The sequence below is a fragment of the Myotis nattereri genome (genome assembly GCF_964212035.1).
Source record: "Myotis nattereri genome assembly, chromosome: 4".
NCBI lineage: Eukaryota > Metazoa > Chordata > Mammalia > Chiroptera > Vespertilionidae > Myotis > Myotis nattereri.
The window spans coordinates 24,585,190-24,605,219 of NC_138079.1; the positions used below are offsets into that span (position 1 = coordinate 24,585,190).

The 20,030-nt window shown below is 41.7% G+C and overlaps 1 protein-coding gene across 1 annotated transcript in view; it reads right to left on the reverse strand.

The window, feature by feature from the left end:
- Positions 1–18,854, reverse strand: part of DROSHA (drosha ribonuclease III) — a 103,999-nt gene extending 85,145 nt beyond the window's left edge. The window contains exons 1-6 of the mRNA XM_081089710.1: positions 18,157–18,854; positions 15,205–16,038; positions 9,462–9,554; positions 3,580–3,690; positions 3,119–3,350; positions 1,673–1,814 (exon numbers count right to left, since the gene is read on the reverse strand). Of these exons, the coding sequence (XP_080945836.1) occupies positions 1,673–1,814; positions 3,119–3,350; positions 3,580–3,690; positions 9,462–9,554; positions 15,205–16,038; positions 18,157–18,176 (1,432 nt within the window). The 5' untranslated portion in view covers positions 18,177–18,854. The remainder of the gene's footprint in view (positions 1–1,672; positions 1,815–3,118; positions 3,351–3,579; positions 3,691–9,461; positions 9,555–15,204; positions 16,039–18,156) is intronic.
- Positions 18,855–20,030: the final 1,176 nt, after the last annotated feature.

Consider the following 20,030-nt stretch of genomic DNA (forward strand, 5'->3'; position numbering starts at 1 on the left):
TAAAAGTGACTGGATAAAAACAGACCCAGGATTATGCTTAGTGCGCCAGTCCAAAAAGACAAACACTGTGTGATTTTTCTTATAGGAGGTGCCTAGAGTAGTCAGATTCATAGAGAGAAAGTAGAATGGTCAGTGCCAGGGGCTGGTGGAGGGAGATGGGAGTTGCTGTTTAATGGGAATAGGTTCAGATTAGCAGGATAAAAGGAGTCTGGAGATATGTGAAATGTACTTAACACTACTGAACTGTACTTAAAAATAAGTTTGTGCTATGTGTATTTTAGCACAATTAAAAAACAGATCTAGAATTTAGATTAATCCTACAAAAGATTAATGCACAGTAATAAAACCCAACCCCACCCAGGCAGTGTGGCTCAATAGTTGAGCGTCAACCTATGAAGCAGGGGGTCACCGTTAAGATTCCTAGTCAGGGCACATGCCTGGGTTGCAGGCTTAATCCCTAGTTGGGGGGCGTGAAGGAGGCAGCTGGCCAATGATTCTCTCCCATTGTTGATGTTTCTATCTCTCTCTCCCTCTGCCTTCCTCTCTCTGAAATCAATAAAAATATTTTTTAAAAACATAACCCCACCCCTACACAGCTGTATTTTCAAGTGTACACCATGAGACCGACGTCATCCCTCTTTTACAGATGACAAAAGGGAGGCAGAGAGAGTTAAATCACTTGCTGAAGGTCGCATGTCAGATGGAGGAGAAGGGACTCGAACCCAGGCCAGCCGGGTCAGTGAGTGCTTTTACCCACCATGGACACTGCGTCTCAGCCTGGGAGACACGGTGAAGGTGGCACAGAGAGCCAGAGAACAAAGGAAAACGCATAAGGAATATCTCAGCTGAGCATGGCATTCTGTTAGGGGCCAAGGACGCCAAGTGGCAAAAAGCATTTCTATCCTCAAAGATCTCAGCATCTACTTGGGACCTCAGACACTTGATAAAATAGACCACCATATGAGAAAGCTCTGGAAAGTGTCTCTGCGAGTAGAGAGATGCCTTCCAACGGAGCTGGGCTGCAGCTGCACTTGCTCATCAACTCAGGAGCAGCTGACAGTGGGCAGGGCCCCGAGGGGAGGCCTGCCTGTCAGAGGCACCAGGAACTGAGAACAGGCCCCGCGATTGGCAGGAGGCTGGACTATACAGTCCCTCTGATTCTAATACTAGACAGTTCTACAAGGGACACAATTATTAGTGTAACTTGCAAATGAGATCTCTTATGTATTCTGCTGCATGTGACTGGGAAAAACTACAAAAAGAAGAAAATTCCATTGGTATGTATTTTGCTGACTGTATTTAAGGAAAATAAAATGAGCCCTAGCTTGTTTGGCTCAGTGGATAGAGCATCGGCCTGCGGACTGAAGGGTGCCAGGTTTGATTCTGGTCAAGGGCACGTGCCCGGGTTGCGGACCTCAATCCCCAGTGCGGGGCATGCAGGAGGCAGCAGATCAATGATTCTCTCTCATCCCTGATGTTTTTTTCTCTCTCTCTCCTTCTCTCTCCTCTCTGAAATCAATAAAAATGTATTTTAAAAAATAAAAATAAAAATAAATCAATAAAATAAAATGAGAGGGAGGAATTTAATGTAGGATGCCCAAGGACACATCCCAAAAGTCCCGGATGAAGCAGTAATAACAGCACAGGGCCTGGTCTGGTAGCTCTGACTCACCTAAATCTTCATCCAGCTTTGTCTTGGGAGGCTCCCACGGGGGCCTAGCGGCTTTGGCCTTTTCTTGCCGGCTCCCCAGCTCTTCCTCAAATTTGTCATATAAGTCGCGGAGCCTACTTGTTCCAACTACAGTAGAATCCCCCTTTGAAAAATAAAGGATCAGTTTTAGAATCTATATTTTAAAAAATCAATATTAGAATCTATATTAAAAAATAGTCTTTCCAAAGAAATGTAAGACCTCACAAATAATCAAAGATTTGTAACAGCAACGTGCCATTTTCAACCCTCAATTTAACAAATAGGTAAAAACAAAATTCCCAATGCTGGGAATTGTGACTCAAACACACATCCATGCTGTCACATGAGGGGGCAGTCTGCCAACATTCACAAACATGAGGACTCTTTGTCTTTGCCTTTTTGAAATGACAAAGAAAATCATGACCCCCTGATTTCATAATACCTGAAAGTCTGTCTTCCACATTAATCCGATGATCAAAGAGAAATATCCTATATATCCCACACATACACCGAGACACAGAGACACAGACACACACACACACACACACACACACACACACACACACACACACACACTCCACAAACCACAAACACAGGGTCCAGTACTACAATCCTAGAGGAAGTTTCCCACTTTTCCCTACTCTCTTCCCAGGCTGAAAATCCTCTTAAAGGTCCATTCTGTTGGACATAATTCTCAAAATATAAGAACCAGACCTTCCAGACGTAAAAAGAAAATTAAAACAAATCCTACAATCTGCAGTATACCCAAAAGGGGGTAATTGCTTTTCCTCATTATGACATTGGTGATGCTGGGACCACACTGGCATTCTCAATACCTCACTGCACCAGCTGACAAGATGCAAAGGCAAATGCTGGGCTCCTGGTCCACCAGCCATCGTTCTATGCTGGAGTTTTAACACACCCATAAAAAATGTAAGAAAAAATAAAAGTTCTGCCTGTTTAAACTCTCTGAACCTCAGTGCCTACAACTTGGTTGTTTTCCTTTAAGAATAACCCCTATGGCAGCCACTGTCCCCTTCTTCCTTGCTAATAAAACCATGATTTCCTTCAGATTTGGGGCAGAGACCTCCTCATCTCAGGGTAGGTGGGCTGAGCCACAATACCCCCATCCCCAAAGATGTCCCCGTCTTAATCCCCGGAAACTGAACATGTTACCTTACATGGCAGAAAGGACTTTGCAGGTGTGAAAAGGTTACAGATGAGATGGGCAACGTCTAAAGACAGCTTTTGTTAACACAACTGGGGAGGGAGGGGTTCTACTGGCATCTAGTGCGGAGCCCAAAGACGCGGCTCAGCATCCCACAATGCACAGGGCAGGCCCCACCGAAAAGAACTATCCAGCACAAAACGCCCATAGTGCCGGGGTTCAGATGCCGGTCTGTAGCTTCTCTGCTGCCTCAGACCTACCACCTGATCCATGGGGTCACTGGAGTAGTAGTTTTCCGAGTGGGTACACCGAATCCACACAGGCTTAAGGAGCTCCTCCTCCTCCTCCTCGTTCTTGTCGGGCGGCGCCTCCTCCAACTCCTTTTCCTTGATGGAGGTATAATTCTTTTCTTTGCCAGAGCTCTGGCTGTCACTCCATCTGTCTTTTTCTTCCTCCCAACGAGCTCTCTTCTTCTCCCTACTGGGGGAGCGACTTCAAAAGGGGGTGAAGGAGGCTAATTATTAAAGAGGTTCTTCTGCTGTAAAACTATTCTACTTCACTTTGTTCACTTTTCACATAAAATAAAAATGCCATGCCAAACCACCACATTTACTTTTCGTTAAGCCAGCGAACCCCAAACACCAGTCTGGTGGCATCAGAATCACCTGAAGTGACTTGTTTAAAAATACAAATCCCCAGGCCCTACCCCAGATCTACTTACTGATTCACAGTCTCCGGGGGTGGGGCCCAAGAATCTGTATTTTTAATAATCTCCCCAGGTAATTCTGGTGTGCATCCAGCAGGTTCAGGAACAACTGGCAAACCGTAACTCCTAGAAGAGAAAGACACTTGGGGAATATCTGGAAATGTCTACATACAGGCAGTTCCACATGAGGACGCTAGTTCTGAGCCCTCCACATCCTGCTCTGCTGAGGGGAAAAAAGGTTTCGCAAAACATGGTCTGAACTTGGAATAATGTTAGCCTGAGGACCATAATCTAAAAGCGAACCAGTTACATCATCCCTAACCGTCTCTCCGCAATCCCACACGTGGGTATTACTACTTCATGAATCACCACTTTCTCTAATTCTGATCCCCACAAATACTAATATTAACTCAGTTAAAAGGATAAAAACAACTCTATCTCCTTGAATTTCTGGGGTTTAAATTTTGCCAAGAACCAACTTACGGATGTGCCTGAAGGGAGAACCTACAGGATAGATTTTAATTTAAGCCCCAGAAATTTAGGTGGGACTTGTTCTGTGAGCGTTATGCTGGCAGCCTCTGCAGCTCCACTAACAAAGTCACTATTACCCAAGAATGTGTACATCTGGATCAAAGCCACTAATGAACTCTTCCATCAACCCTACCACTAACTTCTAATTTTATGACAGGGAAAGTGTGAGCATGTAGGTGTGTATTCATCGGGGGAAGAGGTGGGTGATTAGAAAGATAATATATACTGAACTTACTAATATAACTTCTAAATATTATAATGCACATCATTTGTTACCAGAAGAAAAAAGTAACTGCAAAGGAAAATGTATATTTGTTCACTGTAAGAAAAAAATTAAGCATTAACAAAATTAAAATCACCCATACTACCACACAGAGATAACCACCATATTTCACAATTGTGTTAAAACATATAGATATAATATATATAAATATACACAAGCTTCACCAAAACAGACCTCTATATATAGCAGCAGTCGCCAACTTTTCAGACCTCACCGACCACCAGTGGTCCGCGGACCACCGGTGGGCGACTGCTACTCTATAGCCTGTCCTTCTCACTCATTGGTAAATCAAAGCTTTTCTATTTCAATACATCTACATCTGAACCACTTAATAAATGCATATTATTATTTCATATGCATATACCATAATTTAACAAATCTGAGTATAATCATTTAGGTTGTCACCATTTTTTTGCCATTGTAAACAATGCTACCATGAACACACTTGTGTTCTCTGCACACTTGTCAGATTGCTTCACACTAAGAGTGTGTGTGCACTCTTCTCAAGGCTTCGCTACAAGTAGATAGTACCAGGTTAGACCACCATCAACACTGTATTGAGTTCCCATTTCCACATACCCTGTCAACATGATTGTTTTTAATCTTGCCATTCTGATGAAAAAAGTATCTCATTAAACCTAACTTGCTAATTTTTATCACTACTAAAATTACACATTACTTGTTCACTTCTTTCATGAACCTCCCAGTCATATGCTTTGACAATATTTTAAAATTAGGATTGTAGTCCTTTTATTTATTGACTTTTTTATTAAGATTATCACCATTCTTCTGTCTTATGTAATTAATCTTTCTCAGTTTTTTGTTTTCCTTTTAAATTCCAACTGCCTATTGCTACCTATAACTTTCATTTGGCCAGATCTAGAGACTTTTAAACTTATGCTTCCTCCTTAGTGTTATGCTTACAGTCCTTTCCCATCTCAAGGTTAAGTAAATATTTTATATTTTCTTCAGTTACTTATAACACTTAATTTTTTAACTTCATCCTTTTATGATATATGGCATAAATTTCGGTTTTTCCCTCCAAATGGCTTGCCAATTGTCCCCACATCAGTTTTTCCTCTGATTTGAAAAAACAATTTTATGATAGATGTAAATGTTTATATATACTTAACTGTTGCTCAGTATTAGTTTCATTGATCTATTTACATCCACATCAAATTGTTTTAACGCTTTTGTGTTTATAGGACATTTAATACTACTAAAGCTACATTCTCATTTTTTTCCTTATTCTCATTTCTATTCCAAATAATCTATAATAATAAAAGCATAAAATGCTAATTTGACCGGACGTCCTTCTGGACGAAGTAGGGGCTGCGAGGGAAGCCCGGGTCCCGGGTGCCAGAGGGAAGCCAGTGCCGTCAGCCGGGGGAAGGAAGGCCTACTCTTGCACGAATTTCATGCATAGGGCCTCTAGTGACTCATAAAGTTCTAAAGCCCATACTTCAACTGGTTACATTAAAATTATAGATTTTGAAGAAAACTGGTATTCTTCCACCTCCGCTATGGAAATATTGCATATCCTCCCCTCTTTTATATTACTTCTTTGTCATCAGCTACTTATGTTTCCTTCCCATTGTTCTATATATTTTTTAAAGTTTTATTAAGATATTGAATTTTAATTAGTATAACGTTTCTATAGTGAATCTACATTTTTTTCATTACTTTCTAAGTAGGTTTTCCTGGTTTATGTAGGAAGGCTATTAATTTCAGTATTTTTTTTATAAATAACTGTCAACTTCAGTGGGTTAATCCTCATTGTTTCTTCACTGATCCACTTGAATTTTCCTGATACACCAATAGCTAATAATGGCAATGTAACTCCTGGTCATGTGGTTCTGTTTGTTTTAGGTGCTTCCTGTGAGCCTGACACTCTGCTAAGCACTTTACCGACACTCACATTTAATCCTTACAAGAAAGCTATGAGGCAGATATGCACATCCCTCCAGAGGAAACAGAATTAGGAATTATGTCACTTGTCCAATATCACAAAGCTAGTAAGTAGTAAATGCTAATATGGTTGCTTGGCACAGACATTTTGACATGTATTAAAAATCCTGCCAAATGTTTACTATGATCAGGAAACACAGGTAAAAGGCAGCCTCATCCCCTCCCCTTTAGGCAGGTATACTGGATGATGGATGGTCAGGGTTGACTACTATAAACATCAATTAGGACTCGTTTTTCTTTTTTTTTTTTTTAATAGGACATCTTTTTTAGGTGTCTCAGGCATTCCAAATTTCAAAATCCAAATTTGAAATTGTTTCTTAACAATATATTATAAACTATGATAACTTTTCCTCCTTTACAGTATTTACATCTCTAGTTTTTTTCTCACCTACTGCATTGGTGAGAACTCAGAGAATCCATGTCTGTTGTCTCCACAAGTTTCTGGGCACTGGAGAAGAAACCACTAGACTGAAGAGATTTCCATACTCGACACTAAAAATCATCAACCTCAAATGGGTCCCCAGTGGTTTCCACCAAGACAATATCTTGGCTTTTTTCTACCCTTACCTCCTCCCTCATCTGTTCTGCAGGTCCTTTCTCACCGAACAAACTCTTCCTGGTTAATCTCATTTAATCCATGGCAAGTAGTTTTTCCATCTGGGATCTCTTTTCTGAATTTCACACCTACGTATCCAATTTACTTCCACACAATTCCATTTGGTTGTCTCACAAATTCTCAACTACGCATATCCAGACTGAACCCATCCTCTTGCCTTTCTTAGTATTCCCCACCCTCAATGGGGAACATCAGATCTCACTGAGTCTTCTTCCCCCAGGATCAGTTACCAAGTCCTACTGACTCTATCTCAAAAATACCTCTACCGCTCCCCATTACTACTGTCATTGCCCAGGTCTAGGCACAATTATTTCTTTCTGAATTACTACAAACACCTTCTACAGTCATTCATTCCAGGCTTGATCTTCAGAGAGCATTTCTCGACACTGTGACCTTCACACATGCTCTTTTCTCTTCCCCCTTTCATAGTACATCCCTACGCATGCTTTAGGTATCAGTAAAATGTCCATCTCTCTATGACTACTCTAGACTGAGTTTTTCACCACAGCATTCCCAGAGCAACATGTACTTGATCTATAAAAAGCACTTCTCACAGCACTTAATCTTCTGATTCCTGTAAAGTGGGATCTGTTGTTAACTATATCACTTGCACCAGTACAATACGCGGGAGACACAGTAATGTAAGTATTTCATTGGCTTGTGGATTAAGTTATACAATGTTAGGCAACAGCAATAGGCACTGGAGCCTTGCCTTTTTTCTAACTTGTATGGGAAAGCCTGTAAGGTTTCAATAAGCCTGTAAGGTTATTTTGAGATGGTGATGACAATGTTCATCATGAAATAACGTCCTCTATCATATTAAATAAGTCTGCTTATATTCCTAGTTTACTGAAGTTTATACTCATAATCGATGCTCATTTTATTTGAAATATCTAATAGCAGGTACTGAAAAAAATCTATTGATTAGGACATAAAAATTTAGTTACAGATTTCCTAATACTAACCCATCTATCCATGCAATCTCAGAATACATTCTCAGTTATTTTAACACACTACTGGAAACAACTTGCTAATCTACTACTCAGATTTTCATGTCCATATTCATAGGCGAGACTGTGTTTTAGTTTTCTTTTCATTGGTTAAGTTTTGCCATCTGGGTTTTCCTGATATCACAGCCTGAATTGAGCTTTCTTTCCATATTCTTCCGAGTTCTAGAACAGTTTAAAACTTGTTAGTAGGTGGTACAAATTCCATTCTTTCAATGTTTTTCATAGTTATTGGTCTATTAAAATTTTCTGCTTCTTGTGTGAAGTTTGTAATTTTTGTTTTCATAGAAATCAACCCATCACATCCATGTTTCTAAAGTTTTCAAATAAAGCTTCGAACTTATGTCAATGTGTTGTAAATTTTAAATCTCCTTTATTCCTATCATGATATATTCTCTCTTACCTAAGGCAATGTATTTCTTTTCTTGATTTGCCACTTTTTAAATTGTATGACCTTTCAAAGTCTTGCATCTGTTTACAAATAGTTATAGTGCTACAGTTCTGTTTTCTATTTCAATAATCTCTTTTATCTTTAAACTAGAGGCCTGGTGCACAAATTCGTGCACAGGTGGGGTCCAGCCGCCCCGCCCCTGGTCGGGGTGGGGAGGGTCAATAGGGGGCAGGGCAGGCTGGGAGGAGGAGCCACGGGTGGGGCCCACATCAGGCTGGTTTGCTGCCACAGTGCGCATCATAACCACTGGTCGTTCTGGTCATTCCGCTGTTCTGGTCTCTGGGCTTTTGTATATATAGATCCTTTTTTCTACTTTTCTTGTAGTCTACCAATTTTTAGAGCCAAATGATCAGGCAATAATTATATAAATACGCAGTTACCATTTACTTGGCATTAATTTGGGGCCCAGTTCTAGTGTTTACATGTATTATCTCAAAACATTTGTCTCAAATGCCACCACTCAAGGCATTTATAAGTATCCTTACTTCAGATAGATACTGAAGCTTAAAAAGATAAATCAATTCAATAACATAGTTGGGAGAAGTAATAATTGACCCCAAATCTGCCGGACCCCAGTGTTATTCTTAATTACCATTATATAAGACCATGCATTTTACTTCTCTGTACAGAATTAATTACATTCTGCAAGTTTTAGTTTATAACATCTCAATCCCATTTTTCTAAATAAAGTGTGACTGGAGTTTTGCTTTTTTCTGTAACAAGTAAATTTTAAAACATAATTATGAATTTCCAAGGTGTAGTTTTTTTAAAAAACTTCGCATTATTAATGCATAGTTTTATAGCAATTGACGTCAGAAAAAGTGGTCCATATAATTTCTAATTTATCAAGATTACCCTTGTGCATAATCAATACATCTTGAAAGTAAAGCTTTTAAGTCAGTGGCTGCGTTAGCTTTCCACAGGGCATTCTGGAAGACTCTTGGGCTATTTTGGAGACGTGGCTGATACCTTGCATAAGCACAAAATCTGAATTCAAGGAGATACTCCTATGACTTCTTTCAGCGTGAACTCCTTGCTTACCTTCCAGGTCTCTTATACTCTTTTTTGTAGGACCTTTCCAGAGATGGTGATCTTCGGCTGTCCCGGTGCCTGGGTCTCTCCCGTTCCCGCTCTCTTAAAGGAATTAATACACAGAGCTGTTTTCAACAGAAAGACTAAAAAACACCACCTCTTTTCACTGAATTCATCTTCTAAATCAATGGCCCTTACCTAAGAATTTTTCAGGCATTATTCTCTATGGGACATTTTTATTCATCCTTCATTTATTAGAACAAAGGAGCTGTTCACTTTACAGAAGTTAACTGACTTGGACATTTTTTGCTGTTTTCTTGACAGAAAGAAGTCAACCCTGACGCAAAGCAAGAAAGGGAATTTCATCATAATCTTCTCTAGAGACCTTCCAACCAGCCAATCCTTAGTTATTAACCTACAGGGAAAACTTAAAAGAATTCTACTGCCCATTGATTTCTAGGAAACTCTCAATTTCAGCCATCAAGTAAATGTAAATCAAAGCTTTGGTAGTAAGCATTAGGACTCGGTTCTATGACGAAAGAGTTCTGAACCCTTACAGGTTATCAGCCTGAGTTGTACTTGTAGCGATCACTAATGCCATGAGTCTGTACGTCACTGTACCTTTAAATGCAATTTTCATCAGCAAAAAACTCTCGATGGAGACCCTGAGTTTAATATAAAAATAGGAGGGATTTTAAAACCTTCCAATGTAAAACTAGACAAATTTAATAATAATAATAATAACTTCTGAGTATTTAATAAGTACAATGATCTGGAACAAAAATCGGAACTCTAGTGTGTTTGAATCAGAACTAAATCTAAGGAAACTAACCACATGATCTCAGAATAAATAATTTAAAAAATGCTGTGTTAGCCTGAATACAGCAAATGACTATAAAAATGTCTGAACTCAAAAATATCCCCCAATAGCCAATAGAAGTGCAAATACTTTGAAACTGAGACTCATAAAACTGATAAAGATCGGTCACTACTTAGATATAAAAAACTAAAATTATGTTTTTACTTAAAGATCACCCCCTCCTTGCCCAGCCAGTGTGGCTCAGTGATTGAGTGTTGACCTATGAACCAGGAGATCACGGTTCAATTCCCAATCAGGGCACATGCCCAGGTTGCGGGCTTGATGGCCAAGTTGCAGGCTTGATCCTTAGTGTGAGATGTGCAGGAGGCGGCCAATCAATGATTCTCTCTCATCACTAATGTCTCTCTCTCTCTCTCTCTCTCTCTCTCTCTCTCTCTCTCTCTCTCTCTCTCTGAAATGAATAAAAATATTTTTTAAATCACCCCCTCCACAAGGAAGCCTCCTTTGAATAACGTACTCTGACGCATACATAAGACTCAGGTATACACCAGCTATCCAAAATAAAGTAGCCAGAGCTTGGGAATCTACATACTTTATCAGATACCCTTCTAAAAGTCCAGTTTATTTTTAGGCAATTAATCCAACATGTGAGCAGTACCACATGACAAAGATATAATCTGTAGTGGTATGGCTGCTAAAAAGAATAATTTAAATTACCTATATTTCCAAATAAAAACTCTATTTAGAAGATATTCCTAATTTTTTTTTTTTTTGGTTTTTTTAACATCTAGGCAACAGAATTTTGCACTCAAGAACAGCACTGCTGATGACTGCTACCTGTGTGGGTATAAATTGAAAAGACCGATTTGGATATAAATCACCTTAGAAAACACAATATGATGAACACCTTTAAAGCAAGAAAAACAATGTTAAGGTTACTGTTCTCAAGACTCGTCCTTGTTTGCAAGCACGAAGGTATCCCTTAGGTGCAGAACACTAGCTCTCCGCCGGCGGCACGCAACAGGACAGCTATGGGGTTACCGTTCTGTAGCACTACGCACGATGGGAAGCCACGCACCGTCCTCAGCACGCTGCACCCAGCAAGGTCAGTGTGCCATGTCAGCAGCTGTTTCTCTTCCCATTCCCCACAGCCACCCTGAACTTTCCCAACAAGTACATATATTCACTTCCTCACAAACTTTCTCTAGCAATAGTTTGCCTAAAACAACCTTGTAATTACTGTTCAACCACATTTCGGAGGAGAAAAAGAAGGAAAGTGGAATTTGAAAAGGGACAGATTCACTTACCCCAAGAAGTAAGGGGAGAAGTGGTCAGAGGACAGGCTATAGAATTTGCATAAACTGAGCACAATCTAATGCATCAATGTGTGAAGCTTTGGTTTTCTCCAGTATACTTCTAGAAGTTACCCTGGGACTTCATGTGCCCCATGTGTATTTCACAGAAGCATCCCATATGAGACAGATGACTGATCCCCTGCCGAAAACCCCAAAGGGAGCCGGTTATAATGTGACTGTGACGCCAAGGTGGCTCCAGGGCAAACATCTCAAGTACAACATCATATAAAACAACTCCAATACAAATAAAGCCATTTAGAAAGATGAGCTAACTGCCTGAACAGTCCTTCATAGCAAAGGAGTTATGGTTTAGGATAATGTAGAATAACAGTATGCTTTTGGCACTTCATTTCACTTATTGATAGACCCCTCAGTTTATAAGAGATCTGAGTTTCTTCAAACACATGACTCCAATTTAAGCCTGGATGGAAAATTTTAGGATTTTACATCAGAGCCCTAAAAACTCAGATCTAACTTAAGTCCAAAACAGAAAAACAAATGCAACCTAGAATATTGAAGTTTGCAGGAAAATGCCTCCACAGCAACAGGATTATTAACAATCACACTGAACTCTGAAGCAAACTCTCTCCAGTTTAGATTTGTATCATAAAACTACTATTGGCCCGGTGCACAAAATTCGTGCACGGGGGAGGGGGGTGTTCCTCAGCCCGGCCTGCACCCTCTCCAATCTAGGACCCCTCGAAGGATGTCCTACTGCCGGTTTACAGGGATTGGGCCTAAACCAGCAGTCGGACATCCCTCTCACAATCCGGGACTGCTGGCTCCTAACCGCGCACCTGCCTGCCTGCCTGATTGCCCCTAACCACTCTGCCTGCTGGCCTGCTCGTCCCCAACTGCCCCCTGCCACCAGCCTGCTTGCCCCCAAATGCCCCCCTGCCAGCTTGATCACCCCCAATTGCCCACCGTGCCAGCCTGCTCACCCCCAACTGCCCCCCCTGCTGGCCTGCTCGCCCCCACCCTCTCTCCCCATTGGACTGCTCACCCCCAACTGCCCCCCTGCTGGCCTGCTCACTCCAAACTGCCCCCCCCTGCTGTCCTGATCACCTCGAACTGACCCCCACTGATGGCCTGCTTACCCCCAACTGGCCCCCCTGCTGGTCTGCTTACCCCCAACGGCCCCACCCCCTACCAGCCTGATCACCCACAACTGCCCTCTTGCCCTCCCCTCTTGGCCTCTAATTGCCTCTACCTCAGCCCCTCCACATGGCTTTGTCCAGAAGAACATCCAGAAGGTCTCCTGGAAGGTCTCCCAATCTAATTAGCATATTACCCTTTTATTAGTATAGATAAAGTATGGGCAAAAGACCTAAATAGACACTTTTGGAAAAGGGACATACAGAAGGCCAAGAGACATATGAAAACATGCTCAAAGTCACTAATCATCCGAGAGATGCAAATCAAAAAGACAATGCGGTACCATCTCACACCTGTTACAATGGCTATCATCAACAAATCAACAAATGAAAAGTGCTGGTGAGGATGCGGAGAAAAAGGAACCCTCATGCACTGCTGGTGGGAATGCAGACTGGTGCAGCCACTGTGGAGAACAGTATGAGTTTCCTTAAAAAGTTAAAAATGGAACTCCCATTTGACCCAGTGAACCCACTTCTAGGAATATATCCCAAGAAACTAGAAACACTAATTAGAAAGGATATATGCACCCCTATGTTCATAGAAGCACAATTTACAATAGCTAAGATTTGAAAACAGTCTAAGTGCCCATCAGCAGATGAGTGGATTAAAAAACTGTGGTACATCTACACAATGGAATACTACCCTGCCGTAAAAAAGAAAGAACTCTTACCATTCTCAACAGATAGACATTCTCAATGGATGGACATGGAGAACATTATGCTACACAAAATAAGCCAGTCAAAGAAAGATAAATATCACATGATCTCACTCATTTATGAAATATAATCAACAACATAAACTGATGAACAAAATAGATCCAGAGACAGAGAAGCATCGAACAGTCCATCAAACCTCGAAGGGAAGGCAAGGGAGAGAGGAGGGTGTAAGACATCAACTAAAGGACTTGTATGCATGCATATAAGCATAACGAATGGACACAGACAGTAGAGGGGGTGAGGGCATGCACTGAGGGGTGGGAGTGGCCAGGGAGAGGTCAATGGCGGAAAAAGGAAACATATGCAATACTTTAAACAATAAAGAATTTAAAAAAAAAAAAAAACCTATAAAATACACTATCCCAGGCCTCTGCTAACTAGTCCATCACAGAATAATTAAGAACAAAACTGACCAGAAATAGTCACTCACACCGAAAAGACTTAACAGACGACCGACTCTCAAATCCATCATCTCCACAGGAAGCACATTCCCTTCCCCCTCCCACTGGCATCAGGGAAAAGCAACAACACATCACCACTTACTGGCAAAATGTTCAATCCGAATCACACCGACAGCCATGAGAAAATGTGGAAACCGAGAGGTGCACTGAGGGCCCAGGAGCTGAGACCAGCTCCCTACAATCCCACACTGAGAAGTGAACTGGTGTGCTGAGCTCAAACGTGTGCAGCACAGAAGATCCACAAGACAACCAAGGTAAACACGCCACAGGGGACAGAGGGAGAAGCACTGTTATCAGCTTGACAAGTGGAAAACCTCAAATCTTTATCGATATAAAGAGTTCACTGAAGGTACAAGTAAGTATTAATACAATCATTACCTGTCTGTTTTTATTTTTCCACCTAAACCAAGAGTTCTCAGACTTTTGGGATAACAGACTCACATCACCTCTTGAGAATCTGGTGTAAGGTACTGATTTACTTACAGAAAAAAAATACACATAAAATACTGCATATAACTTCAGAGCATTTCTAGGACGCCATCTATGGACCCGTTTCAGCACACCTGCTGAAAACCTTATTCTCTTGTATATACAGGTATTTGGTCTTTTGAAAAAAGGAAATGTAACCTGGAATGGAACAGTATTTTTTAAATACAATTTTCTTCAGTATGAATTTGTTTTAGTGCAACAAAAGTGGGTTAAAGCTATTCTGAAAACTCTAACTTTGATAATGGATAATATAAACTCATTTTATAAAGAAACAGATCAAGAAGGCAGCAAGGTACAATAAACTTCCATTTATCCTAAAAATCAGAAAGCAAGTTCTGCTCGTTAACTAGTTTAATTCTTAATTGGTAATATAGGCAGATCATCAATTCCGAAGGAATGCAAGTACCGTATTCTGAGATGATGCTTTTGAACATAACTAAATATAATGCAAAAAAAATATATGGTTTTTCATTGGATCATCATTAAAATGTCAACTGTATTATGCAGAGTAATCAGCTTACATCCACTGAAAGGAATCTACATTAATAATTTTGGAATGCTTTTCAAAAGTGGCTTTTTCTGACATCAATTTCTTTACTTGCCAGTTGTTCCTTCCTCTTTAAAACAGCCCAAAACAAGCTTTATTTCCTTTCAGACATCGAAATGCACTGCAGGATCTTTTTGGTCTGGTTTGCCGATAAGCAGAAACGGCCTCTGTATGGGCCTCTTCAGTTCATTAAAAAACACGTGTTTTACCTGCTCCGCTCATAGCTGCGGTGGCGAGATGGCGTTCTGCCGCGGTCATAATCGGATCTGTAGCGACTGTCTGCTCTTCTCCTGTCGGGACTTCGGCCTCGCTCCCGCCGGTCCAGGGACCGATGCCTCTCCCCTCGCCCGTGACTGTGATCCCGGTGCCGGTGATCATCATAGTGCTTGAGCCTTTCCGGGGACCTCCTCTCACTGGGAGCCTTTGGGAGTGGGTATGGAGGGAGATGCCTAAAATGTGGGCTGCTGTTGTTATTAGCACTGGGTGGGAAAGAACTGGGGCTGTTCTGGAAGCTATTAAAGTTGGGAGGCGGGAAATTGTGGTGCGAATACCCAGGAGGGTACTGATAATTGACCTGCTGGGGCATGACCGGAGGGGGTGGGGGATGGGGCATGGAAGGAGGGGGCATCATGTAGGGGTATGTGCCCTGCCCAGGAGGTGCTCCGGAGACTGGGGGGTTGTTAGGACAGGGCATCGGAGGCGGCATGGGGGGAAAACAGGGAGGTACGGGGAAGGGGGGCCTCATCTGGTGGTTGGGGAAGGGGGGCCGGATGGGGCAGGGAGGAAGGGGACCTTGTGCTGATGGAGGCATGGGTGGAGGGAAGGGTACAAAATCCGGTCTCGGAGGCAGAAAATTGGGGGCTGGAGAGTTTGAGAAGCTGGTGGAAGGAGCACTTGGTGGCTCATATTGATATTGCACAGGAGGCTGCTGCGGGTGAAGCAGCCTTAGATTCTGAGGCCTGAAGGCTGGTGCTGAGGGTCTGGCTCCATGTCCTCCTCGCCCTCGGGGACACCCTCGTCCTGGGTGGAACGACATTCTATGACTTGTTGGAGGAAAGAAAAGGAGAAAAGGGAAAAAAAAAACACCTCACTATGGAAACAGGGTTGCACAAATGCCTGAATAGCTTCAAGAGCAACTGACAGGCCCCTTAGGCCACTGGCATATTCCACCCACCAACACTGAGTTCTCCATAATATCTGACACTCCTCATGGCTAGTAAGCTTCTCTTCCTCTGTCTCAGCCACCAAACCCATTGCCGGGGTCACTCCCTGGGCCATGTCACTCCCTACAGACACTCCACTTCCAAATGATGACTTCAACATCCCACTATTCAACCATGCGCTACCACGTCCTTTCTTAAGTTCCCCCAATACTTGACCTCACCATGCCATCCCGTCAGCACACCCCACGTTTTCTATATCTGTACCAGCATCTTCCTGTCTTCACCTTCTTTCCCACTCAGCATAGACTCTGCAAATTCAACGCAACATGTCCTGAAAGGTATTTATGATCTTCCCCTCCAAGACACCACCACAGGCTCCTCCCTATGCACTTCCTAACTCAACAGATACCATTCAGGTTCTAGGTACTTTCACCTTTATCATCTCTGCCATAGATATCTCTGCTACAAACATTTTCACTGCACAGTTCATTGGCCTCAAGGCAACTTTTCCACAGAAATGATAACATGTAGTCCAAAGTTAGCGTACTTTCTACAAGTTGGTTCTCTGGCGAGTCAGTCCTTCCAACTAAGAGCTGGGTATTAATGGCTGGCCTACACCCCTAGCTGCTGGTGCAAGTGGCTAGCAGGTGACGGAACCAGGGTTTGGCAGTCAAGGTGACTGCTCCAAAGGTTATTTACTACTCCAGGTACTATTACACACGGTTTGCTCACGGCCCTTCTCTTCCTGGGACCGCTGCACAATGTAACATCACTGCCAGTCGAGAGTAGGTCACACAAACCTGACCACGGCAGCAGCAAGTGTCTCAAGATCATCGAGAGCTATTTTAACTTTGTAGGTTGTACCTAACCAAGCACTTGTCTTCATTCCATGAGAAATATGGGTTCAACTCTTGCTGTTCCTTCACATGCTCCTATCGATGAGTCCCCAGCAGTGCCCGTCAATAGCTAAATGCTTATTGACAACAGATTTTAATAACATCCCAGCACAGTGTCCTCAACGTAAGCAAAGTCACCTTTAGATCAAAACAACTTTACTTAGGCCATAAACAAGAGGATTTGAAACCAATACACAACACTTCATGGTGATAGTCTTAAAACAGCTAGCATTTCTTCCAGATGGCAATGATTTGCCCCAAGCGTTCATTTCTTATTTTGAAACACACTGCAATGGGAGGAGAAAGACAGGCTGAGGACCCTCTTTGAGGGCAGAGTTGAACCCACATTTCCCATAGAATGAAGACAAATGCTTAAGTACAAAACCAAATCAGTTATTTGTATATTTCCATGAATCTATACACATTTTAAATGTATTCACAATAAAGTCTTTTTCATTTTGTTATTCATTTTATCATGTTTCATCATGTCCTTCTTTCATACGTTATTATCGTTTTGACAGCAAAATTTCCTTACAGCCAATTAGTCACCCACAAAAATGAAGGTTTATGGTGAAAATACCAGATACATATTGGTCTTAAAGTCATACACCAGAAAATTATCTAATGATTTTGCCATCTTTACCCCTTTTAACTAAATATCTTAAAATTCCTATCATTTTTGGTTTGTAAATACTTGAGTCTATCCACTTCACACCATCGTCTCTGGCCTGGCTGCTACAATAACACCCTTGCAGGACCTTCTACTATCACTATCAACACCCTGCAGGCCTGTTAGGTTTCCTGCTCTCACACACTCTGTGCTTCTTCTTAGCAGGTCCTACAAGAATTACAACCCACCAACCAATTACCGAATTCCATCCTTAATGTCTGCCTGCACCTGAGAACTGTGAGTTCCATCACTGCAGGGCTCTGGGTTGTCTCATTAATGGCTGTGGGCTGAGTTCCTAGCCATGTACATGGCCCAAATGAACACATTTCCTCCTCACGTCACATACCTGAATTCTCCCAGCCTATGACCCAGCACAGTGCTCACTCCTCTCTGTTCTCCCTAAACCACTGCCAATCCCATCACACCACTCACCATGTGTTGCCTTGCATCATGAGGTGCTGTCTGGGTCAGAGTCACATCTCCCACAGAGACTATGAGCTCTAAAGGACAGAAAGAATAGGAGAGACGTAAAAAAGCTTCCTACACTGATAATGCTAGAAAATGTTTCTGCAATTATTTTAACACTAATTTTGAATTTTCCAATGCATTTAGCAAACTAACAAAATTAAGAGGATGCTGAACCGAATTAAAGTTTACAACTAACTTTTAAGATGTCTTTAATACTTGTCTTGCTGACTCAAAACCATCAGTAGCTAAAAAGACTAGAAATTTGGGCATATTCCATCTCTAATTTTTTAAAATATATTTTATTGATTTTTTACAGAGAGGAAGGGAGAGGGATAGAGAGTTAGAAACATCAATGAGAGAGAAACATTGATCAGCTGTCTCCTGCACACCCCTTAATGGGGATGTGTCCGCAACCAAGGTATATGCCCTTGACCAGAATCGAACCTGGGACCCTTCAGTCCACAGGCCAACGCTCTACCCACTGAGCCAAACCGGTTAGGGCTCCATTTCTAATTTGTTAAAAGATTTGGGGAGAATAACTATTTCTCCTCCCCCTCTCCATACTCTAGTATCTTTCACAATGAGACCAGCATTCAAATTCAAACATAACTATAATCCTGTAGAGATAAGTTATCCTTGATTTTCATTCTCCACTCTTCCCATAGAAGAATGGTATGAAAGTGAATGACTTTCCAAATCCTTAAACTTCAAAAAAAATGTTTAAAAATCTCAAATAAATATTAAATGCAAAAAGTTTCAATGTGGAAGCACCTCCCTAAAGTCTTTTTAACTAAACACCAATGAGCTTAAGGTGGATTTCCAAATGGCTCATGAAAACAGTTTCAGGTGTTTAGCTATATCAATCACTGGGATTCATAAATAGCAGGCACCAAGTAACATCTGAATAATGATTATTTTTCAGACTAAGACCCTCAAGATAAATCTAAGGCCTAGACAGCTGATCTTGCCACTACGGGCTACTCGCTGCCAACAGAATCAAATTCAAACTCCATGCTTGCTACTTAAGGCCCTCCACAATCTGAACCCAACTCCTTCCAGGCTTAATCTCAGTTATCTTCCCCATGAAGATAACCTATCACTCCAGATTTTCCCCGTTGCCTAAAATACCAAATTCTACCATATCCCCCAGATTGTTCTTTGCTGTTGCTCTTCTGAAATCTACAACCCTATGAATTTGCCCACTGAATTCTACCCACCTACCTCTGTCAAATGTCACCTCTTCTGTGAAGCCTTCCCTGGTTCCCTTAAGAAGTCATCATCTCATTCCCTGTAGACTTCCCTCTTAGTCTGTACTTACCTCTTTTATAGCACTTACCAGAGACTGCCTCATAGTACAGTCATGTGTGCACATGTCTAACTTCTCCACTAGATTATTAGCTCCTTGAGGACATGGGTTGATTCATAGTCATTTCTGGATCCTTCACAGCCCCTGGCAGAGCATCCTGCACACAGTAGGTGATGAATAAAGGTTTACTGTCTCACCAATAGTATGATGTCTCTATGTTGCTACTGTGTATTTCCCTTTCACATATATTCACAACCGATCTGCACTATCAAAACCAGACAAAAACCTTTCCACTGATTCATACGACACTGAATGAGCCAATACGTGTGGGGCACTGTCGCAGGTTGTGTGCTGAACACAAAGATGAGTAAGACACAGCCTGCAATCCTAAAGGAGCTCAGAACCCACATACAAACACATTTTTAAATAAAAATAACACAATGCAATAAACACAAGAAAAGAAGTATGCACTGGGTCTAGGCCCTGGGGTAACACAAAGGAACGTGCTCACGGACCTAGGAATGGGCAACAG